Source organism: Lepus europaeus, chromosome 19 (assembly GCF_033115175.1).
Source record: "Lepus europaeus isolate LE1 chromosome 19, mLepTim1.pri, whole genome shotgun sequence".
NCBI lineage: Eukaryota > Metazoa > Chordata > Mammalia > Lagomorpha > Leporidae > Lepus > Lepus europaeus.
In genome coordinates this window covers 13754959-13779081 of record NC_084845.1, presented here as the reverse complement: position 1 = coordinate 13779081, position 24123 = coordinate 13754959, and the positions used below count along the sequence as shown (strand labels likewise).

At 43.8% G+C, this 24123-nt stretch overlaps 2 protein-coding genes across 3 annotated transcripts in view; both read right to left on the bottom strand.

The window, feature by feature from the left end:
- LOC133747842 (zinc finger protein 850-like) overlaps window positions 1–24123 on the bottom strand; it is a 71735-nt gene that overhangs the window by 5823 nt on the left and 41789 nt on the right. The window lies entirely within an intron of this gene.
- LOC133747839 (zinc finger protein 701-like) lies at window positions 1375–24066 on the bottom strand. 2 transcript variants are annotated; one of them, XM_062176253.1, is made up of 5 exons: window positions 23638–24066; window positions 21215–21287; window positions 17548–17640; window positions 2716–2842; window positions 1375–1670 (listed from the first exon to the last, which is right to left on the bottom strand). In XM_062176253.1, the coding sequence occupies exons 2-5, from the start codon at window positions 21245–21247 to the stop codon at window positions 1600–1602; spliced, it is 324 nt and encodes a 107-aa protein (XP_062032237.1). In that variant the 5' UTR covers window positions 21248–21287; window positions 23638–24066; the 3' UTR covers window positions 1375–1599. The 2 variants fall into 2 exon arrangements, with proteins under 2 accessions (XP_062032237.1, XP_062032236.1); XM_062176252.1 differs by having other exon boundaries at window positions 1375–2842; window positions 23638–24060.

Sequence of the window (24123 nt, the reverse complement as noted above, 5' to 3'; positions counted from 1 at the left end):
TAGAAATGGAAAACAATGAATATAGTTTTTAAAATGTGTTAGGTAGCTAAGAAGTACTGAGAGGGAAGTCTGTAGCTTTAAATGCTTATATTAGGAAAAAAGGCACAAAATCAAGGAAAACTTGCAGTCAGAAAAACACGTTAAAGAGTAAAAATCACTTAGAAAGCTGACAAATAGAACCCATTAACAGAATCAAAGGCTAGTTTGCTGAAAGATCTTCAAGCTTGATAAATCCCAAGAGCATAAAAGAACACAAATATCAAGAATAAAAGTTACAAACCCTACATTAATAAAAAGGACAAATATGAAGCATTTTATGCTCATGAAAATATATAAAATTTCCAAGTATACACTTAATAGTGTAAGTATAGTATTAATAAATATACACTTAATAGTTATACAAGTTTTTCATGTTATCTATTACAGAAACTGAATTCATGGTAAAGACATTGCTGAAAAGACAGACATGGCTTGAATGGCTTTATTGGTAAATTCTACCAAGTGGTCAAGGAAGAAATAATGCTAATTCTACACAAAGTCTTCTGGAATATAGAAATAGCTATGAACTCACTGAAGAAGACCAACATTATACTGCCAAAACAAACAAATTAGAAGACTACAGATTTCCCTCGTGAATATTAGTGCAAAAAAGTCCTTAATTACTAGCAAATAGAACCCAATTGAATATAATACATAATGAAACAAGACTCAGTGGAGTTTATTTTATGAATACATGTTGGCTTAACATCTGGATGTCAATGTCATTCAACACATTAATATTTTTAAATGGAAATATGACCACTTGGATAAAGGCAGAAAATATTTTGACAAAATTCTACAGTTATTGTAAATGTTATCAGATTAAGAACAATTTTCAAATAAAAGGTATCAGTCAAAAGTCTGTAAGAAACATTCAATAATGAAATACTGAAGGCTTTTGCTGTTAGAAACATGGGTATAATCAAGATGCTTATTATCCTAATTTGGTGATGGTTACATAAGTACACACATCAAAGTTTATCAGCTTGTATACTTTAATATATGTCAGTCATACCTTAACAGAACTACTAAAATAAGTTCTTTAAAAAAAATCTGATATTTGCCCCCATTTCTCCAAGGTTTTCTTAGACTTTAGACCTCAAAAAAATACATAAAGATAAAAAAGGCCTTGGGCCTCTAAGGGAAGCTTTCCATACAACATCTCCAAAGGGGCGACAGTACCACTCTGACTCGTGTGGGCTCCCCTGAAATACATTCTTGTTGCTCTCAGCCCTTACTCACCTGGATACCATTCTGCTTTCTCAGCCATCCAGGGCTCTTTCCCTTGTTCCAACAGGGAAATCACTGATGGCTTAGAAATGGCAAGTCCTGCTCAAAGAAATAGGATATTAAAAATACAGAAACCAAAACCTATTGTGATTTAGAGCTGGTTTAACCTAAAGCAAATTCAGTTTCCTCAGAAGGATGATGGAAACAGAAAATCACCATTTGGCAAACACCAGCGTAAATGATTATTGCATGCAGGAATCATCAATGAAAACTAAAATAAGTGAGGAAAGTATCACAAGAAAGAGAATATTTGTAGAGTTTCAAAGTACTTCACAACAAGCTACTTACTGTTTGCAAAAGTAAAAGTAGTGGCTTTACAATGCAGAACCTAGAGGACGCCACTTTAACAAACAGATCAAAGTTAGCATCACCAGTAACAAGACATGTGGACATCATTTATCTCCTGATATGATGCACTGAAAAAGGGATAACATCATTTCTGTGGTATTCTTGCCAAAAACACATAAGCTTAATCTAATCATAAAATACCAGACACACCGAAATCCAGGCTATTCTATGCAATAACAGGCCAGCACAGTTCACGAAAGAGAAAGGCAATATCCAAGATTGGAGAGGCCTACACAGACATGACAGTTAAATACAATGTGTGATCCTGGATCAGTACAAAAATGCTACCAGGATAGTTAATAAAGTGTAGATAGCTTTATAATGTATCAATGTTCATTTTCTGATTTAGTCACTGTCTATGCTTACATAAATGTGTAACACTGGGGGAACTGGCTGGAAAGTATATGGGCAGTTATTGTTCAATTCTAACTCTTAAATTTATTTAAAAATTCTTAAAAATGGGCCTCAGAAAAGCTTTTGAGCAGCAGAATGAAGATTGGAATATTTTCCCATTAAGCTGACCGAAGGAGGACAAGGAACAAAACAATAAATGAGGTGGAAAGGTCTTATTTAAATACACACATGCACCCTATCTCTAGTTATTTTGGTAAGAAAAACAAGACACTTCACTTCAAGACATAATCAGTGAGTCTTCCTATGCAAGTCCTTTAATCTTAAACGCAAAATTCCTAGATTGTAGCTTTCAAAAATAAAAATGCCAGGAGATGCCGTTTGCCTAAATTTTAAATGAACCACCATCTCCTAAATTCTACAGGTTGTTCTGCAAACATCTCTCCATCATAATCTATTTCCTTAAGTGTCACGAAGAAAAGTCCATTACATAAAGAGCCAACGGAAGCTGTTAAGGTTGGTGAAGAACAGGAAATACGAAAGTGCCTGAGGGAGGCACATTATTCCAGCAAGACAAAGTTCAAACCAGGGTTTTAGAAGAGGGAACAGAAACTTACATATTTAATGCAGCCCTAGAATTCCAGTGGAGAGAGCATTTTCTGAACTGCAGGGAACAGGTGCACTTACCCAGTGATACGAAGTTGCTGTAGTTCTCCAGCATCACATCTCTGTACAGGTCTCTCTGAGCAGGACCCAGGTACTCCCACTCCTCCTCGGAGAACTCAATAGCGACGTCGCTGAACATCACCAACTCCTGAGAGGGAAATTCAGGTAACAGTGAGCAAAATGTATTTCAGGTGAGTGACATTATTAAAAAGGACTTTCCTGGAAGGCATTCTGTGGTCAGAACTAGAACTCGGTGGGTGGGGTGAGAAGCGGAAATGGATATGCATCAGCTGGTGAACGGTCCTGGGCTATGGAAGATACAACCTCCTGCTACTGTGGGAAACCTTGAGTAATCCAAGCACATATAGGAGCAGTGAAAGGCAAAGAATGCAGATAATGCACACAAAATTGAGTATCTCTATAAACACGCTGTGTCTCTGCAGGGAAAGCATGGAGTTCAAACCCTCTACATTCCAAAGAGCAGAGGTTTCTGGCTCCTGGGAAGTCATCTCTGAACCCTTGAATATCCTGCTGTGAGCCCTCAGGCTCTATCAGTTTGACCTCTAGGGGGATGGGATTAAGCAGCTGAAGTCAGCAGTGGGGGCACTGCCTGTACCCAAATAAAAACCCTGCAGGTCAAGGTGTGGTTGTCTCCCTGGTTGTTACACATCACGACTGGGAGAATTAAGCACAACCCTCTCACAGCTCCACTGGGATGAGACACCTGGAAATTCGCAATGACATCTCCCAGACTTTGTCCCAAGTACTTTTCCCTGATTTTAATCTATCAATGTAATAAGCCACAACTGTGAATGTAACAGATTTCTGAACCCAGCAAGTCCAACCAAAGAATCACTGAGTAGGTGTCTAGGGGACTTGACAGTTGGCATCAGAAGGGGGATTTGCTAGAATGATCATGACTTGCTGAAACAAAGCAAAACTGTTGGGGAAAAAGAAACTTGAGTAGAGGTTGATGAATCACTGATACTTGGTGGCTACTGAGTCACCCGAGGCATGAACAACTGCACAGCGAGCAGTTACTAGAAATAAAAGTTAACAAGGCAGGGGTCGCTACTGTGGCACAGTGGGTTAGGCTGCCACTTGCTATGCTGGCCAATTTGGGTCCTGGCTACTCCACTTGCAATCCAGGTCCCTGCTAGTAAGCCTGGGAAAGGAGAAGATGGTACAAGTATTTGGGCCCCTGCCACCCTCGTAGGAGCTCCAGACGGAGGTCCTGGCTTTGGACTCATCCAACCTCAGCTGTTGCGGCCACCTGGGGAGTGAACCAGCACGTGGAAGATCTTCCTCCACCCTTTCTCTATCATTGCTTGTCAAATCTTTAAAAAAGTTGCCAAAAGTGCTCAGAAATGAAAGCTCCAACTTCCAAGGGGCTATCTCACTAGATGCACACAGAAGGAAGACAACATAAAAGACAAAAATGCAAACCCTTAGTTGTTACCTACAGTAGCTAACATTAAAGGGGTTCATGGTGTGGATCCTGGCACCACACCAAGGTCAGATGTGTGTGGCCAGGCCAATAGTGTCAGGGCTGTCACCAAAGGCAATGACAACATCTCCATAACCTACAATCGCCAAAAATGTAGTCCGAGTGGGAGAGGAGAGGCCAAAATCAAACTGTTGAAACCAGGGGGTGTGGTAGGAAAGAGTGGTCTCATTTTGTAGTGTGATATCTGCTTCCCAGAGGATTTTTCTGACCACGGAGTGTGAGAAGACTGACCTGGGAGCAGTCTCTTCAACATGAAGGCAGAGGAGGGAGGGTGAAGTCTGTGCAGATGCACACTACTCCTTACCTGAAGACCGCAGACGGCTGTGCGTGATCCAGACACCATGCAGTTATGCCAGATGTGACAGCCTGGTCACTGAACAGAAGCGGCCTCGAAGCTAATTTACTGAGATGAAAAACTGCCCCCTCCTGTAAATGCTAAGTGGAACTTCCCAGAGGAAGCACAGCTATGCTACATACGCAAGACACACCGAATTGGCTTTCTAATGTGCAGATGCTCAAGTATTTGCCCAGGTCAAGCCAAATACTGTGATTAGGGAGCTTTTTTGGGGATGGGCACCTATAGAAACTTAGTAATGTAAAATCAAGCAATAGTTCAAGCAGCTATATCAGACATGTGGCAAAGCTGCTGCTTAGGGGTCTTATAGAGGCTAAGAAAATTAAGAATGACTTACAAGAGAATGAGGAAAGATAAAGATGGTCAAGGGACTCATCCTGCCAGTGTCTAACTCTTCAAATAAGAAACAGAGGAGGAGCCAGCACTGTGGCGCAGCGTGTTAAAGCCCTGGCCTGAAGCGCCGGAATCCCGTATGGGTGCTGGTTCTATTCCCGGCTGCTCCTCTTCCGATCCAGCTCTCTGCTATAGCCTGGGAAAACAGTGGAAGATGGCCCAAGTCCTTGGGCCCCTGCACTCACATGGGAGACCTGGAAGAAGCTCCTGGCTTCGGATCAGTGCAGCTCTGGCCATTGCAGCCATCTTGGGGAGTGAACCAGCGGATGGAAGACCCCTCTCTTTGTCTCTGTCTCTCTCTGTAACTCTTTTTTTTTTTTTTTTTTGACAGGCAGAGTGGACAGTGAGAGAGAGAGAAAGGTCTTCCTTTGCCGTTGGTTCACCCTCCAAAGGCTGCCGGCGGCTGGCGCGCTGCGGCTAGCGCACCGCACTGATCCGAAGGCAGGAGCCAGGTGCTTCTCCTGGTCTCCCATGGGGTGCAGGGCCCAAGGACCTGGGCCATCCTCCACTGCCTTCCCGGGCCACAGCAGAGTGCTGGCCTGGAAGAGGGGCAACCGGGACAGAATCCGGTGCCCCCACCAGGACTAGAACCCAGTGTGCCGGTGCCGCAAGGCGGAGGATTAGCCTATTAATCGTGGCGCCGGCAATCTCTATAACTCTTTCAAATAAATAAATAAATTCTTAAAAAAAAAAAAAAAAAGAAATAGAGGAGCTGGCATTGTGGTGCAGCAGGTTTAGCCACTGCCTGCAATGCTGGCATCTCTTATGGCTGTGGGTTTTGGCCCCAGCTGCTCCCAGCTAATGCATCTGGGAAAGCAGCAGGTAATGACCCAAGCCACCTATGTGTGTCCAGGCTACGAGGGTAGACAGGCAGGTATGCCTGCGTGTTCCACCTGGCCCAACTTGCTCACTGGGTCTTGGAGCCAGGTTCTCCATGCTGTGTGTACCACAGTATGCTACCATTTGCTAGGATCTCTGGCCCAGAGTTTTTGTGCTCTGCCCAGGCCTAGCATGGGACTCAGAGTCCCAGACTCCAGCCATTCCCACAGAAGCTGCCAGAGTTTGGATGCTGCTGCTCACTTGTTGCTTGGGCCTAAGGTAGCTGCTCCCAACCCAGCAAGCAGCCCACAGAGATCAGCCCAAAATAGCTTGTCCAGTTGTCATAGCCAAAGTTACCTGCAGATGAAGCCACCCTCAGACAGCATTTGTGGGACCTGCCTCCACCAAGCATTAGTGCAACTCTTCGGATCTGGGCAGCAGCCAGGAGTCTCTAAGTCCACCCAGTTCCAGAGCCAGCACTGACCCTGCAACTCCAGCTGATTACTGGCTAGGAATGTATGCACCAGGCACACCCAGTACACCAGCAAGGCCTGCTCCCAACACCTGAGAAACTCATCACACCAATCCCTCCCTCAGAAGATGGCTAGAGACCTGCGCAACAGGAATCTCGGTGATCACAATGACATGCAAACAGCCTAGAGCCATAGTACAGATACCAACAACTAAAGCAAATAAAGGCATGGGGAGACTATACTACAAAATCTAACCAGAGCTGAAGCGAAAGCATTCTACCAAACCACTACCCAGAGGCACATCTCCAGGAAAAAAGCCCTCAGTCAGGAAAAACCATCCTCTGAAAGTGACAGGGGTCCAGCACTTGTGGCGCACAAGGGATGCCTCTACCTGCAGCACTGGCATCCACATCGGTGCCGGTTTGCGTCCCTGCTGCTCCACTTTTGATCCAGCTCCCTGCTAATGGCCTGAGAAGGCAGTGGGAGATGGCCCAAATGCTTGGGCCCCTCCACTGATGTGGGAGACCCAGAAGAAGCTCCTGGCTTCAGTTCAACCCACCTCCAGATGTTATGGCCATCTGGGGAGTGAAGCAGTGACTGGAAGACCACTTTCCCTGTCCCTCTCTGTGTCTGCAACTCTGCCTCATAAATAAATAAATAAATCTGATAGAAACAAGTGATCCCCCAGATACATAAAAATCATAAAACACAAGCAATATGAACAAGTAAGGCAATATTACTCTCCAAAAGGAACATAATAATGCATAAATACTGGACTGAAGAAAGGAAGCTTGAGAAAATGCCTAATAAAGAATTCAAAAGAGTGGTTGTAAGGTCAAAGAAATGTAAGAGAATACAGTAAAACAATTCAATGAAATTAGGAAATAAGCTCCAATACAATAATACTGGAGGGCTTTGATACCCCTTTTATCAATGGACAGATCAACCAGACCCTCCCCCCACCAAAACCAACAAGCAACAGAGCTAACTCATACTGTAGACCTAGTAGGTATCTACAGAACATTCTCTCCCACAGACACAGAATACACATTCTTTTCATCAGTGTATGGAATATTCTCCAGGATAAACCATATATGAGGCCATAAAACAAGTCTCAACAGATTCAACAAAATTGAAAGCATATCATGTATCTTTTCTCAAAACAATGGAATGAAGCTGGAAATCAACAAAGGAAATTCTAGAAATTATATAAACACACGGAGACTGAAGAACATGCTCCTGAATGAAGACATCAAAAGGGAAATAAACGCCCGGCGCTGTGGCTCAACAGGCTAATCCTCCGCCTTGCGGCGCCGGCACACGGGGTTCTAGTCCCGGTCGGGGTGCCGGATTCTGTCCTGGTTGCCCCTCTTCCAGGCCAGCTCTCTGCTGTGGCCCCGGAGTGCAGTGGAGGATGGCCCAAGTGCTTGGGCCCTGCACCCCATGGGAGACCAGGAGAAGCACCTGGCTCCTGCCATCGGAACAGCGCGGTGCGCCGGCCATAGCGCACTGGCCATGGCGGCCATTGGAGGGTGAACCAACGGCAAAAGGAAGACCTTTCTCTCTGTCTCTCTCTCTCACTGTCCACTCTGCCTGTCAAAAAAAAAGGGGGGGGGGAATAAAAAATATTTCCTGAAACTAATGAAAATACAACATACCAAAACTTCTGGGATACAGACAAAACAATGGTAAGAGGAAAGTTCATAGCAGTAAGTGCCTACATCAAAAAGATGGAAAGGTATCAAATAATCCAACAATGCATTTTAAGGACCTAGAAAATCAAGAAAAACCAAACTCAGTATTAGGGAAAAAATGAAAATTAGAAAAAAATACAGAAGATCAGTGAAGGGGCTGGCAGGACACTAGTTCAAGTCCCAGCTGCTTCACTTCCAATCCAGTTCCCTACTAATTAGCCTGGGAAGGTAGCAGAATATGGCCCAAGTGGTTGGATCCCTGCACCCATGTAGGAGACCAGATGGAGTTCCAGCTTCCTGGCTTTGTTGTGGCCATTGGAGGTGAACCAGTAGATGGAAGATCTTTCTCTGTGTGTCACTCGCTCCCTCTCTCTCTGTAAACTCTGCCTTTCAAATAAATCAGTAAATTTAAATCAGTAAAATGAAAAATTAATTTTTGAAAAAATGAAATTGATAAATGATTGGCCCAACTAACCAAAGAAAAAAGGGGGAAGACTCAAATTAATAAAATCAGAGATGAAAAAAGAAGATACTGCAACTGACACATAGAAAGAATTATTAGGAACTATTATGGACAACTATATGCCAAAAAACTGGAAAAACTATTAAGAAATGGGGAGACTTCTGGACACACATAATTTCCCAAAATTGAGGCATGAAGACACAGAAAACCTGAACAGACCCATAATCAAGGCTAGGACTGAATCTGTAATGAAGAGATTCTTAACAAAGAAAACCCCAGGACCAAATGGCCTCACTGCTGATTTCTACTCAACTTTTAGATAAGAATTAACATGAATTATTCTCAAACTGTCAAAATAATTGAAATGGAGGGAACATTCCAAACTCATTCTATGAGGCCAGCATTACCTTCATTCTAAAACTAAAGATACAACAACAAAAAAAGAGAACTATAGATCAATATTCCAGACGAACATAGGTGCGAAAATCCACATTAAATAACTGGCAAATCAAGGTCAACAGCACATCAAAAAGATCATCCACCCTGACCAAGTGGGATTTATCCCAGGGATGCAAGGATGTTTCAACACACACATCAGTAAATGTGACACATCACATCAACAAAATGAAGGGTGAAAACCAGATGACTAACTCAACAGACGTAGAGAAAGTATTTGATAAATATAACATCAACATCCTTTCATGATAAAAAGCCTTTTTAAAAAAAGGTTGAGGCTGGTGCTGTGGCGCAGCGGGTTTAAAGCCCTGGCCTGAAGCACCAGCATCCCATATGGGCACCGGTTCGAAACCCAATGCTCCTCTTCTGATCCAGCTCTCTACTATGGCCTGGGAAAGCAGTAGAAGATGGCCCAAGTCCTTGGGCCCCTGCACCCGCGTGGGAGACCTGGAAGAAGCTCCTGGCTCTGGATTGGCACAACTCCGGCTGTTGCAGCCACTGGGGAGTGAAGCAGTGGATGGAAGACCTCTCTTTCTGTCTCTCTCTCTCTGTAACTCTTTCAAATAAATAAAATAAATCTTTAAAACCGCCGCCTGCAGTGCCAGCATCCCATATGAGTGCCGGTTTAAGCCCTGGCTGCTTCACTGCTGATCCAGCTCTCTGCTGTGTCCTGGGAAAGCAGCAGAAGATGGCCCAGGTCCTTGGGACCCTGCACCTGCATGGGAAAACCTGGAGGAAACTTCTGGCTCCTGGCTTTAAGCTGGCACAGCTCTGGCCATTGCAGCCAACTAGAGAGTGAACCAGCGGATGGAGGACCTCTCTCTCTCTCTGTAACTCTTTCAAATAAATAAATAAATCTTAAAAAAAAATAGCAAGTTTCCATGCTGTTATGCTCCCGTCTGTGCTAACTGCTGTGATGGCCACTGAGCAGGCCTGGTAGCTGACGGATTTTCCGCTAATCGGCAGACTCTGCGGCAGCTCATCAGCTGTAACTCGGATACCATCCCAGGCAAGCAGGTGTTTCCTGTGCAATCTCACCCACTGCTGTGAGATGAAAAGGCTCTGAAGTTGTTCTTTAGCATGTTCAAGCCACCACCTGAGTTCTTGCTTGCTGAGTAAAGCATGGCCCATCCATTTGCAGCTCCATGAGTGTTCTTCCAGCTTCTGAACCCCAGCGCCCCTCTGTCAAAAGAGCTGAGCTCAGACCCAACGAAGACACACACAAAAAAAATAGAAAAATCTGGGGCCAGCACTGCGGTGTAGTGGGTAAAGGTGTTCTCTGCAGTGCTGGCATTCCAGATTTGTGCCGGTTTGAGACCTGGCTGTTTCACTTCCATTTTGGCTCTCTGCTACGGCCTTGGAAAACAGAAGATGGCCCAAGTCCCACCCACCATGGGAGACCCAGAAGAGGCTCCTGGCTCTGGATCAGAGCAGCTCTGCCATTGTGGCCACCTGGGGAGTGAACCAGAGGATGGAAAACCTCTCTTGCTGCCTTTGCCTCTCTGTTACTCTCCCTTTCAAATAAATAAGTAAATCTTAAAAAAAAAAAAAAAAAGAAAAGAAAAATCTTCCATGTTCATGAATTGGAAGAATATCAAAATGTCCATCCTACCCAAAACTTACTGATTCAATGCAATCTCCATCAAAATTCTTCACAGAACTAGAAATAACAATCCTAAAACTCATAAGGAAACACACAAGACCCCAAATAGCCAAAGTAATCTTAAACAATAAAAACAAAGCCAGAAGCATCAGTGCCAGATTTTGATATACTACAGGGCTATTACAATCAAAATTGCATGAAACTTGTATAAAAACAGTCATGTAGACCAATGGAACAGAATATAAGTCTTAGAAATAAATCCACACATCTATAACCAACTAATTTTTGACAAACCAGCTAAAATCTTTTCCTGGAGAAAGGACAGTATCTTCAATAAATGGTGCTGGGAAAATTGGATTTCCACATGCAGAGAACCCTACCTTGTACCCTATACAAAAATCAATTCAAAATGGATCAAGAATTTAAACTTAAGACCTGAAATTACCAAACTACTTAGGGAAACATAGGAGAAACACTGCAAGACCTAGGCAAAGACTTTTTGAATAAGACTCCCAAAAGCACGGGCAATAAAAACAAAAACAAATATAAAAAAATGGATTACATCAAGCTAAGAAGCTTCTGTACAGCAAAGGAAACAACAAAGAATCGACAGAATGGGAGAAAATATGTATAAACAGTGCCTCTGAAAGAGGATTAATATCCAGAATATATGAGGAGTTCAAGTAACTCAACAACAAAACAAACAATCCAGTTAAGAATTGGGCAGGGCCGGCGCCTGTGGGGCAGCAGGTTAATGTCCTGGCCTGAAGTGCTGGCATCCCATATGGACCCTGGTTCAAGACCCGGCTGCTCCACTTCCCATCCAGCTCTCTGCTATGGACTGGGAAAGCAGTGGAAGATGGCCCAAGTGCTTGGGCCTCTGCACCCATGTGGGAGACCCACAGGAAGCTCCTGGCTTCAGATCGATGCAGCTCTGGCCGTTGCAGCCAATTGGGGAGTAAACCATCGGATGGAAGACCTCTCTCTGCCTCTCCTCTCTCTGACTTTCAAATAGATAAATAAATCTTCAAAAAAAAAAAAAAAAAAAAGAAATGGGCAAAAGATACGAATAGAAAAAATATATGAATAGACATTTTTCAAATGAAGAACTATAAATGGCCAACACCTGAGAAATGCTCAGGATCACTAGCTTTAGCAAATAAAAACCACAATGAGGTATCATCTCACACAAGCAGAATGGCCATTATCCAAAAATCAAAAAATAACATCAGCTGAGGCTGTGGAGAAAAGGTACCCTAATACACGGCCTGTGGGAATGCAAACTGCTATAATCACTATGGATCTCAGTTTAAGAAATTCCTCAGAAAACCTAAAAATGCTTCTACCATATAACCCTGCTATTCCACTCCTGGGAATGTATCTTAAGAAAGTAAAATTAGCATATGAAAGAGATACCTGCACTCCCATGTTTACAGCAGACCAATTCACATGGCAAAGATATGGAATCAATCTAGATGTCCATCAGCTTACGTCTGGATTAGGAAAATATGGTATATACACTTGAAGGGACATTACTCAGCCATTAAAAAGAATAAAATCCTAACATCTGCAACAAAATGGATGGATATGGAGATCAATGTGCTAAATGAAATAAGCCAGACCCAGAAAGACAAGTACGTTTTCTCTTTGTTGTGAAAGTTTAGTGTGTGTATGAAATGGAATGAAAAAAGTGGACATTGATGAGGTCAAAAGATTCTAACAGCCATTGGCTGGACCAGTGGTCGCCCTGGCTGATCCCTTAACATTCAAGGGCCCTAAACAAATCTGTTCTAGTTTGAAAACTTAAATGGCTGAAAGGCAAGGATGATATCTGACTTCAAATACCTCGGGGGCCGGCGCCGTGGCTTGACAGGCTAATCCTCCGCCTTGCGGCGCCGGCACACGGGGTTCTAGTCCCGGTTGGGGCACTGGATTCTATCCCGGTTGCCCCTCTTCCAGGCCAGCTCTCTGCTATGGCCCGGGAAGGCAGTGGAGGATGGCCCAAGTGCTTGGGCCCTGCACCCGCATGGGAGACCAGGAGAAGCACCTGGCTCCTGGCTCCGGATCAGCATGATGCGCCGGCCGCAGCGGCCATTGGAGGGTGAACCAACGGCAAAAAGGAAGACCTTTCTCTCTGTCTCTCTCTCTCACTATCCACTCTGCCTGTCAAAAAAAAAAAAAAAAAAAAAAAAAAAAAAAAAAACAACCTCGGGGTATTTGAACATCTGACAAATTAATCAGGATGAGTAACCCAGCTGAGAAACTAAAGCTATATGTACATATATGGGAAAGGGCCATGAGTAGAAAAGAAACTTTTCTGGGACTCCTTAACATCGGAGCCCAATACACTGTGATTCCAAAACATGCTGGTGAAGTCCTAACGAGGGCTACAGTTAGACTGGGATTAAGATGGAAGTCTGGATGAAAACTGAAATGTGTGGATGGACTGTGGGTGAACTGGTTACATTTGCTCATAGGAATGTACGATTGGGAAGGGCATTGTATCTGTTCAGGAACACTGCCCCTACCCTGCCTAATACTGTAAAACTGAAGGCATGAACGTTTTCTCTTCAGTCACAGTGAAGTAGAAATGCTAAACAGGAACCTATAAAATGGCTCAAGCCCATATAGGTTGCTAATCTGAAATACTATAGAATATCAAGTATAATTTATACAATAAATTGTCACTACTTAAATAAGAGAAGCTGCGGTGCTTGTGCCAATAAATTTTCTGTATAATAGCTCTGTATGGCTTGTGAAAAATGACAATAGATTACTGAGGCTTGAGTGAAGTAGTACCACTCAGCACAAGCAGTTCCTAATAGGGTTTCAACAGTGCAAACAACTATGGAAAGCTAAAGGACACCAGTACTGACCGTGCAAATGTTTTTTTCTTGATCCTGGTCGAGGAAAAGCGCCAAGCAGACTGCCTTCATGTGCGGGGAGTTTCCAATTTATATTTACTATATCACCACAGTGTTATTTGAACTCTCCGGCTTACTGCTATAATTTGGCTAGGACAGACTGGATTTGATGCAGGTCTTGAGTGTAACAATACACTGCACTGATGATACAGTATCAGAAACTGAAGAACAAATTAGGGCTGCTTCCCTAGGGAAGTCCTCACACAGAGATACAGCACGGGATTACATCAGACAGCTGTTGGCAGTCCTGGAGGCTATAAATGGATCCGGACAGGAATCAACACTTACCCTGGTCTGAGCTGTGGCATACTTGATGGTAGCTGTAATGCTCAAAATACTGTGAAGGACTTGGAACAGAGGAGAATGGACAATCTAGACTGTGTGTTACATTTCTTCAGACGAAGGGACACACTTAACACCCACAACATCCAACTCCAAAAGGATGACTGCACTGTCACTCTCTCTCACCTTCTGCATCTCAAAAATAAACATTTCTTTAGAAGGGAGGGAGTAGGCATTTGGCCTAGAGGTTAAGAAACCGATAAGTAAGGCTGGCTTTGTGACCCAATGAATAAGTCACTGCTTCTGAAAATGGCATCCCCATATTGAAGCGCTGTTCAAGTCCGGCTGCTCTGCTTCCAGTACAGCGCTCTGCTAAATTGCCTGGGAAATCAGAGGAAGATGGCCCAAGTACTTGGGCTCCTGCCACCCACGTGGGAGACCCAGATGGTGTCCTGACTCTTGGCTTCAGCCTGCCTAATAGTGGCTTTTGCGGTGATTCGGGGAGTGAATCAGCAGGTGTAAGAGTCTATCACTCTGCCTTTCAAATAAATAAATAAATCTTTAAAAGTATTTGGATGCAAAAAAAAGTTTCTGTCATCAACTATACCTCAATAAAGATGGGGAGGCTGGCCAGCTCAATCTTTTTTTTTTTCCCAAAAGATTTATTTATTTATTTGAAAGACAGAGTTACACAGAGAGAGGAGAGGCAGAGAGAGAGAGAGAGAGAGGTCTTCCACCCGATGGTTCACTCCCCAGTTGGCCACAACAGCCGGAGCTGCACTGATCCGAAGCCAGGAGCTTTTTCCGGGTCTCCCACGTGGGTGCAAGGGCCCAAGGACTTGGGCCATCCTCTACTGCTTTCTCAGACCATAGCAGAGAGATGGATCAGAAGAGGAACAGCCAGGACTCGAACCGGCGCCCATATGAGATGCTGGTGCTTCAGGCCAGGGCATTAACCAGCTACGCCACACCGCTGGCCCCACCAGCTCGATCTTAAAGAGCATATGAATGAATTTGAAAACTTCCTTGCAAAGGACGCAAGTACATTTGATGAATTCCAATAAAATAATTACTGAAGAAATTTCAATAGAAGGTAACATACTACTTATAATCAAGAATTTATATGGCAAAGTAAAAATATCACTTTTCAGTTATGAGATTGGCAAAATGAGAAAACTAGTCAAATCCCCTATTAGTGTGTGGGGCATAGTCTCAGGTCACCCTGCACAAAGGCTAAATTCAGAAGCATATGCAGGTATGTCTCCTCAGCAATTATACTTCTTAGATCTTATCCCAATGGAGACAAACATGTAAAAGGAGACATAATTTAATAACTTCTATTACACTCAAATAATGGAAAACAGGATAGCCATAACAATGTTAGCTTTTCTCCTTTATCTGTGATGTGAAAAGTCTCATTCCAATCCTGTACTGAACAAGGATGTTAGCAAACAATATTCACTATAATCCATTTTGGATGGAAAACTCACATCTATGTGAATACACATAGGGAAAAGTGGAAGGATTTGCAGAAAATATTTTCATTGTTGTAGAACTATAGGTCATTTTTACTGTATGCCTTTTCTGGTTTTTGCATTGAAAACACATTATCTTTTAGCACCCCTGATGCTAAATTACAAGTGAACTGCAAATGCAGCCATACTTGAAATTTCAGATGATGGTGTCAAGAGGTCCCTTTGAAAACTCACACAGCAGCAAAGTGGGCTGGCGTTGACCTTCACTAACCAGCCAGGTTGTCACAGGCACTGCCTACTTCATTCCAGGTCCCCATGCACCACTTCTTTATCTGGCACTATCCCCCGGAAATACAGAAACTACATTTTGCATTAAAATGGCAAGGCTCCCTGTAAGATGAAGAACAAGACTCAGTCATCTGGAGGCAATCCAATGATCAAGCCTAGTCCTATGGTCAAACCAAAAAAAAAGTAGGGGGTGGGGGCAAGGCCAGAGTAAAAAAGTCTTCCCTTTTCTATAAACTTAAAATTATTTTAAAACATGATTTACATGAAATTTCTGAAAATGCCCAGCCATATGAAAGAGTTCACAAAGCAGTAAGGATCACATTATAATCAAAAGCATAAAATTAGTATTCATGAATCCATAGGTAGTATGAAAATTTTTAGAGTGGGAAGAACAGGTAACTCTCCTATGCAGAATTCCAAATAATTTATGTAGATATCTCGTCTTAAGGAGTTAGCTGTAACATAATTCCACATTCCTTAAGTGTGGGCTGTATACCATTTCTTACTAAAAAGTACAGTAGAGGGGCTGGCACTATGGTGTGGCAGGTTAAGCTGCTGCCTGCAAGGCTGATATCCCATATGAGTGGCTAAGTCCTCGCTGCTCCACTTCTGATCCAGATCCCTGCTCATGCACCTGGGAAGGCAGTGGAAGATGGCCCAAGGAGTTGAGCCCTTGCCACCCATGGGGGAGACCCGAATAAACAATTCTTAAAAGATAAAAAAAAGTGTAGTAGAAAAGTTGGGGGACATATAATTTAACAGAAAACTGACAAACACTACCTCAGCCAGAAAATCCAGCTTAAGAAGAGCAGTAATTAATTGCTGTAAGTTCCTTGATTCGTACTGAAAATGGCAGTTAAGTACTGCAGTCTTCCTTACCAAACCCACAGTCCCTGTCTAATCATGAGGAAAACATCAAATTCCAATTAAGGGGCATTCTACAGAATAACTGCCAGTCATCAGAAACAAGGAAACAGACACTGTGCCATCCTGGATGGGATCCTGGAACAGAAAAGGGGCATTCGAGAAAAATGAAGAAATTTGGGGACAGTGTTCTGGCACGGTGGGTTAAGATACAGCTTGCGATGTCAGCATCCTGTATCAAAGTGCTGGTTCCTGTCCTGGCTGCTCCACTTCTGATCCAGCTCCCTAATGTACCTAGGAAAGACAGCCCAGGTGCTTGGGCCCCTACCACTCACACGAGAGATCAGGATGGAATTCTAGGCTCTTGGCTTTGATCTGGCTCAGCCCTAGCCATAGAGGCCACTGGGGAAGGAACCAGGAAAGGAAGATCTTTCTTTCTCTGTCACTCTGCCTTTGAAATAAGTAAAATGAATTTTTTAAAAAAGGAAGAAATCAGAATAAAATCTGAACTTCAATAATAATGTATCAATATTAATTGACAAATGTATCAATATTGAGACAAATGTTCCATACTAATGTAAAATGTTAATCACTGGGGAACTGCCTTTGAGGTACTATCTTAATTTTTCTATGTATTTAAAAAAAGTTTATTTACAAAAATGTCTAACAGTCTATATCTACCAGACATAATAGCTATATATCTTATATGCACTGGAGATAGTTCTAAGTATGCTTTTATGTATCTTTATTAGGATGGATCAATTTTCTTTTTTAGCTAATCCTTTTCAGTATGACAGAAATTCAAAAAGTTTGTGCAAAATGGAGTTAAAAAATAAGTAAATTCTGGTATAGAATGAAATTTAAAAATAAGTACATTCTGGAATTGTGGTGCAGCTGGTTAAGCAGCCAGCCGCTTTAGACGCCAGCATCCTATATTGCAGTGACAGTTCAAAGTCCCAGCTGTTCTGCGTCCAATCCAGCTCCATTCTAATGTGCAAGGGAAAGCAACAGAAGATGGCTCAAGTACTTGGACCCCTGCCACCCACGTAGGAGACCCAGATGGAGTTTCTGGCTCCTGGCTTTGGCCTGGCCCAACTCCAGCTATTGCAGCCATTTGGGGAGTGAATCAGCAGATGGAAGATCTCTTTCTCTCTGTCTCTTCCTGTTACTCTGCTTTTCAAATAAATAAATAAATCTTCAAAGACATTTTTAAACCATAGAGTTGTCTTATAACATGCATTTTCCATAAAACTATACCAAAATTTTAATTCCATTTCTCCACGAAGCTTGTGAAGTACACTTGTATGATGCCCTCCATAGAGTTAGTGATTCATCTTGCACTGGTCTCACCTGGCAAAAAACATATTCATACAAAAATTACCAGGCATAAAGCTTACTACAAAAATGGCACATATTACTACATTTGAAATAATGTCTCCTTCCTGTGAAGTCCCAATGAATATCATCTCACATCTCACCCTATTTCTGTATATACTGCATGAGAATATTTTTACAAAGTCCATAGAAAAGTAAATTTAAAACATAAATATATTTGGTATAAAAAATTTTGGGAATCGGTGCTGTGGTGTAGGGGGTAAAGCCGCTGCCTGGAGTGCCGGCATCCCATATGGGCACTGGTTCCTGCCTCGGCTGCTCCACTTAATCCAGCTCTCTGCTATGGCCTAGTTAAGAGGTGGAAGATGGTTCGAGTCCTTGGGCCCCTAAACCCCTGTGGGAGACCTGGAAGAAGCTCCTGGCTCCTGGCTTCAGATCGGCGCAGCTCTGGCCTTTGCGGCCATCTGGGAAGTGAGCCAGCAAATGGAAAATTTCTCTGTGCCTCTGTTTCTGCCTCTCTGTAACTCTGCCTTTCAAATAAATAAATAAACCTTTAAAAATTTTTTTTTGAAGGAGCTAGCACTGTGGTGTAGCAGGTTAAGTCTCTGCCTGTGGCACCACATCCTATAATGGTTCATGTCCCAGCTGCTCCTCTTCCGATCCAGCTCCCTGCTATGGCCTAGCAAAGCAGTGAAGATGGCCCAGGTGCTTGCACCCATGTGGGAGACCTGGAAGAAGCTCCTGGCTTCAGATTAGCCCAGCTCCAGCAGCTGCAGCCATTTAGGGAGCGGGTGGAAGACCTCTCTGTTTCTCCCTCTCTGTAACTCCACCTCTCAAATAAATAAATAAATCTTTAAAAAAAAATTTTTTTTTTTTTTGACAGGCAGAGTGGACAGTGAGAGAGAGACAGGGAGAAAGGTCTTCCTTTTGCCGTTGGTTCACCCTCCAATGGCCGCCGCGGTAGTGCGCTGCGGCCGGCGCACTGCGCTGATCCGATGGCAGGAGCCAGGTGCTTCTCCTGGTCTCCCATGGGGTGCAGGGCCCAAGCACTTGGGCCATCTTCCACTGCACTCCCTGGCCACGGTAGAGAGCTGGCCTGGAAGAGGGGCAACCAGGACAGGATCGGTGCCCCGACCGGGACTAGAACCCGGTGTGCCGGCACCGCTAGGCGGAGGATTAGCCTATTGAGCCACAGCGCCGGCCAAAAAAATTTTTTTGAAAACCATACATATGCAGATTTCTTCATAAAGTTCATGGAAAATGCTTATTATTAAAACACTACATGGCTTTCAAAAAATTTTTTTAAAAGATTTATTTATTTATTTGAGAGGCAGAGTAACAGAGAGAGAGAGATTGAGATCTTCCATCCACTGGTTCACTCCCCAAATAGCTGCAACGACCAGGCCTTGGCCAAGCTGAAACCAAGAGCTAGGAGCTTCTTCCAGGTCTCCCATGGGTGCAACGGCGCAAGGACTTGGACCATCTTCTGCTGCCCTACCAGGCCATTGGCAGGGAGCTAGATTGGAAATGGGAGTAGCTGGGACTTGAACCGGTGCCCATATGAGATGCTGACACTGTAGGTGGGGGCTTAACCTACTATGCCACAGTGCTAGCCCCAGATTTCAAATTTTTTTGCACCACAAAATATAAACTTATCTTTTAATTCCATTTTCCACAAACTTTTCAAATAGTCTCATATCTCCCTTACCGAACTCAGAGAAAAACAAATTTGTTTTCTGATTTGAGAAGCAGAGAGACAGAGAGAGCTCCCATCTACTGGTTCATTCCCCCATTCCCTCAAATGCCGATGCCGGCCCAGGCTGGGCAGTCAATCCAAGTCTCCCCCCTGAGTGGCAGAAATCCAATTACATGAGCCGCCATCAACGTCTTCCAGGGCCTACACTAGACGGAAGGTAGAGTCAGGAGGTGGAGGCAGGTACCGAACCCAGGCACCCCAATAAGAGATGCAGGCCAAGCGCATTCCCCAAGAGAAAGTTAAGGATGGCAACTAGGGGCCAGCTTTGTGACACAGCACGTTAAACTGCTGCCTGTGATGCAGGCATCCCACATGGGTGCCAATTTGAGTCCCAGCTACTCCACTTGTGATCCAGCTCCCTGCTGATGTGCCTGGGGAAGCAGCCAAGGATGGTCCAAGTGCTTGGGCCCCTGCACTCACGTGGGAGACCCAGAAGCAGCTCCTGGCTCCTGGCTTTGGTCTGGCCTAGCCTTGGCTGTTGCAGCCATTTGGGGAGTGAACCAGCAGATCGAAGACCTCTGTCTCCCCTCCAGCCCCCTACCTTCTGCCTTTCAAATAAATAAAATAAATCTTATAAAAAAAAAAAAAAAAAGAGATGGCAACTAAATTTCTCTTATCACTGCATATCTCCCAAGTATCAGCAAATAGAATCAACAATATTCCTGGCATTAATAAATAATTAATAAATACTTAGTGGTTGACCTAAAAATTCTACACATCCACACTTAAAACATTATCAGTAAAAGAGACCTGTAAAAACACAAAGACTAGCCAACACAAATATCTAGAGCAGAGAAAAGTTCCATGACACATTACTATATGATCCTCAGTGATTATAAGCACAAGTTTTAACTAACAAGGAAAGAAATGATACCTACTGAATAAATGATGAATTATTACATAAGGGAGCAGGTTTTAAAAAGGACCTATACTTTTCAAAGAGGGTTAGGTAATAATTAGAAAGGCAGCTCTGTGAATAGATGCCTGTGATGTGACTCTTCCCATGTACTGTGAATTTTTACAAAATGGAGAAAGGGAAAGCAGATGGGAAGAGCACAAACAATGAGGGCAAACTGCCTGGGCTGGCATTCCAGATCCGCTGCGCACCAGCTTGATTTTTTTTTTTTTTTTTTTGGGTTAAATATTCCACCAGATGGACGGAGAAGAATTTCCTTAATTCTTTGGGGACACTAATTTTATCTAAGGTCGCATCTATGGCTGTCGAATGCATTATAACTTCGATTTTTAGAATATTAGAACTAAAACTCGTAGGCCTTATATGTTCACCTTAAGTCACAATAAATTATATACCTCTTTCACAAGATTTGTAACCAATAACAAAACGACCTGCAGATTTAAAAACTCCTGGATTTGAGCAGCTAGGTCTATTTCTTATTTGCAAATATCCAACACAATTAATTCTATATTTTCATTTTTCTTTACCCACAGCAAACTCAGTACATGATATGATCGTACAGCTTGTGTAAACTGAATGTATTTTAAGTGCCAATGTTCTATGAGTATTCCATGCATTAATTTGGTCACTGTCACAAACCTAAAGGTGAGTGTGATTTTTTCCTACAGATGAAATTAAGGTGCAGAGAATGAGTAAATTTCCCAGATACACACAGATATTCAAATCCCCACATGGCTACAGGATGCTTGAATGTAAAAAGGCAAGCATATGACCTTTCACAGTCCGCATAGAGAATAAAGCAGAGTCATGCGGGTAAATCTCAAACCAGACTTGGTTCCTAATACAAACAGCAAAGCACATTTCAGGGGAAAACAAACAAACAAGAAAGTAGCAGGCAGAAAGAAATTGCCCCTCACCTCGAACGTGGTTTTTAGATCCACAATATCCATGCTTCCTTGCTCCTCAGGTCACTTCTGGAAGATCATAGAACTGCGGAAGGAGAGTGGAGTTAGGAGAAACCAGCTGTGTCTCAGCAGAAACGAGGACCCGATCTCCGTGGGACCCGTGCGTGCACACACAGGAGAGTCCGAGGGAGCCGGGCACCTCCTCCTCATCCCTGCGTCAGAAGGCACACGCAAGGTGGAAGCTACCTGGGGCTGCGGCTTCCCAGAGGTCTCAAATACCTAGGAGGGGATTTCAAAGGCTTTGTAGGAAAATAAGAAGTAAAAGCCAGATTTGTTGTAGTGTAAAATTTGTTTGCAATACGTGCATAGGTTTTCACTGTTTCATTTCCATGAACGTTTTGAGGACCCCTCATATTTGGCTGGTGGGGCTTCTAGAGAGTGTCATTTTTGCCACAGAGTCCTCAAAAGGAGCCACTACAAGGAAATTGCTATTCCTGGTGGCTCCTTCTCAGGTAGTCTCCACTTCTCATATTCTAGCCCAGGACCAGAGCAGTGGCTCAGGGTTAAGCTATATTAGCTGTCACTTCCACCTTGTGGACCAGTGGTCTCAAGAGCTCCCCCTATGCCACACCATCATCCCATCCCATATCAACGGATGGCCCCATTCCACCCTCACCCCACAAAGCCACTCTCTCCAGGCCAATGGAGACGGCCATCTCAGCACGCCACTCGCCGCAGAGAACCCCCTCACTGGCCCAAGCAGCTCCTGTGAATTCGCCATCTCACACAAATACAAAGGAAAACCCTGATCTCCCTGTTAATCCAGGTCCAAAGGCCCATGAATATCAGATCAATAGGAAACAGAGTCCAGACATAGGCCCATATATATATCGGGGTACTGCAAAAAGCTCATGGAAAATGGAATTAAAAGATAAGATTATGTCAGTGTAGAAAAGTTTTTCAAATCCACGCACAGCTTTTCATAACACAAATCTCCCATGAATTTTTTTGGGAAGATCCCTCCTCTCTTGTTTCAACAATGGTCATACAGATGTCCCATGCTCATCACTGACACTGCTAATCCTCCTGAGATGCCGTATTCAGTGTACACCACATTTCCTTACATTTTTGATCTCCTCCTGTAAACTGTAGCTTGTCCATTCTGTTCCACTGATCTGTTCAAGCGGCAGTATCACATTCTTTTAATTGGGATTAGTACACCCTCATTTGACTTATTTTTTCAGAGTTCAATGTCTATTCTTATTTTCCAATATGAATTCTAAAATCATTTTACATAATTTTAAAAAAACTCCTGGTATTTTTATTAAAATCTCATCAAATTAATACAATAACTTAGGGACAACTGCTATCTTTATGAAATGGATTTTCCAAGATGATGGCATTTTTTTTTCCATTTGTTGAAATTTACTAGTGATACCTGCATGAAGGTTTTGCACATTTCTTAACTCCACTTCAAGCTAGCTTAGCAGATTTGTTGCTATTGTTAATTATCCTATTTTCTTTCATTACATCTTTTAGTAGCTAATTTTTCACAATTAAGGATACATTTATACACCTTAATTTTGTAGCCAATTTCTTAACAATTTCATCACTTAAATTTATGTGCAAGGTTAATTTTGTGAAAAGGACCTTTGAGAAAAAGCAAAATGCTTTAATTACATCACAAAGACATCGTGGCATTGTGAGGAAACTGGCTGTGGTCCCCAGGTGCAGCCTTTAACAGGCTCCAAGACTTTTCTGGGCCAACAATTTTCTCTTCGGAACCTGGAGTTACAGCGCCTCACTTACAATCCTGAACCCCAAATTCTGATCTCTGTACGGGAGCCAACACTGCCTCATAAATTATTCCTTAAGCCTGGGCTTCTCAAATCTCCTGTTTGCGTCTGAAGAGCTGACAAAGAAGCAGGAGTCCCATAAAAATAAGTTGGTCGAAACTCTTCCTTTGTGTATAGATTTAAAAAGTCACACTGATTTGGAATTCTATACAATAACAAATTCATTTTTTATACAGAAACCCCAATCCCGTTTTACAGTATTTATCACACCAATTATTCAACACTCCGTGCCCCCCACCCCCGCCGCCCCCAATTTTGGGGTAAATCGAGGTCCAGAACCAGCACCCTATTTTCAGCATTTCACGGTCGAAGGCAGGCTCGCAGGCCAAGAATCCCTGCCGCCCCCACTCGGAGGATGACCGCGCTCTTTCGCCCTCACACGCAGCCACATCGTCCCTGCGGCGCGCCGCTCGCTCCGCCACACGGCCCAAGTCCCCTCGGAAGGCGTCCGCGCGCACCTCCAGCCCGGTCCCCGAGTCCCGGTCCTTCCCCCACAGCCACCAGGCCGGCCAGCGCCCAGGACGCGCAGGCCCCAGCTCCCCCCACTCCAAACGGCCGGGAACCCACGGCCAGACCCACCTCTGCACAAAAGCACAAAGTGCGAGCCGATGTGTCTGCGCACTTCGAGCACGAAGGAGCACTCCCAGGTCGCAGGCGGCGCCTGGGCAAGCACTGGTTAAGTCAGGTAGGGCGCTGAGATGATTCAGAACAACCTCCCTCCAGGCCGTTTCGCCATGTTTGTGGGCGCCAGTCTGGACTACATTTCCCAGAAGGCTGTGCTGATCTCATCAACTCCCCGCGAGAACCGCTATGGCCGAAGGAATTTGCTTTTGTGACCACGAGAAGGCCCTCTCCGGAGGAAGATAAAAGCGTAGGTGTGGTTATGATGAGCTCTCTCGAGCGGAGCCCTTTCCTTAAACCAGGCTGCGGCCCTCAGAAACTTCCGAAGCGTTTCAGTTCGGGGCCAGGAGGAGGGCCAGCTTCGGGCTTAGATGTGTGGCATGAAAGGGCTCGGTAACGCAGCCCCGGCCTCCCTCGCCGGACTACATTTCCCGGAGGCCTCCG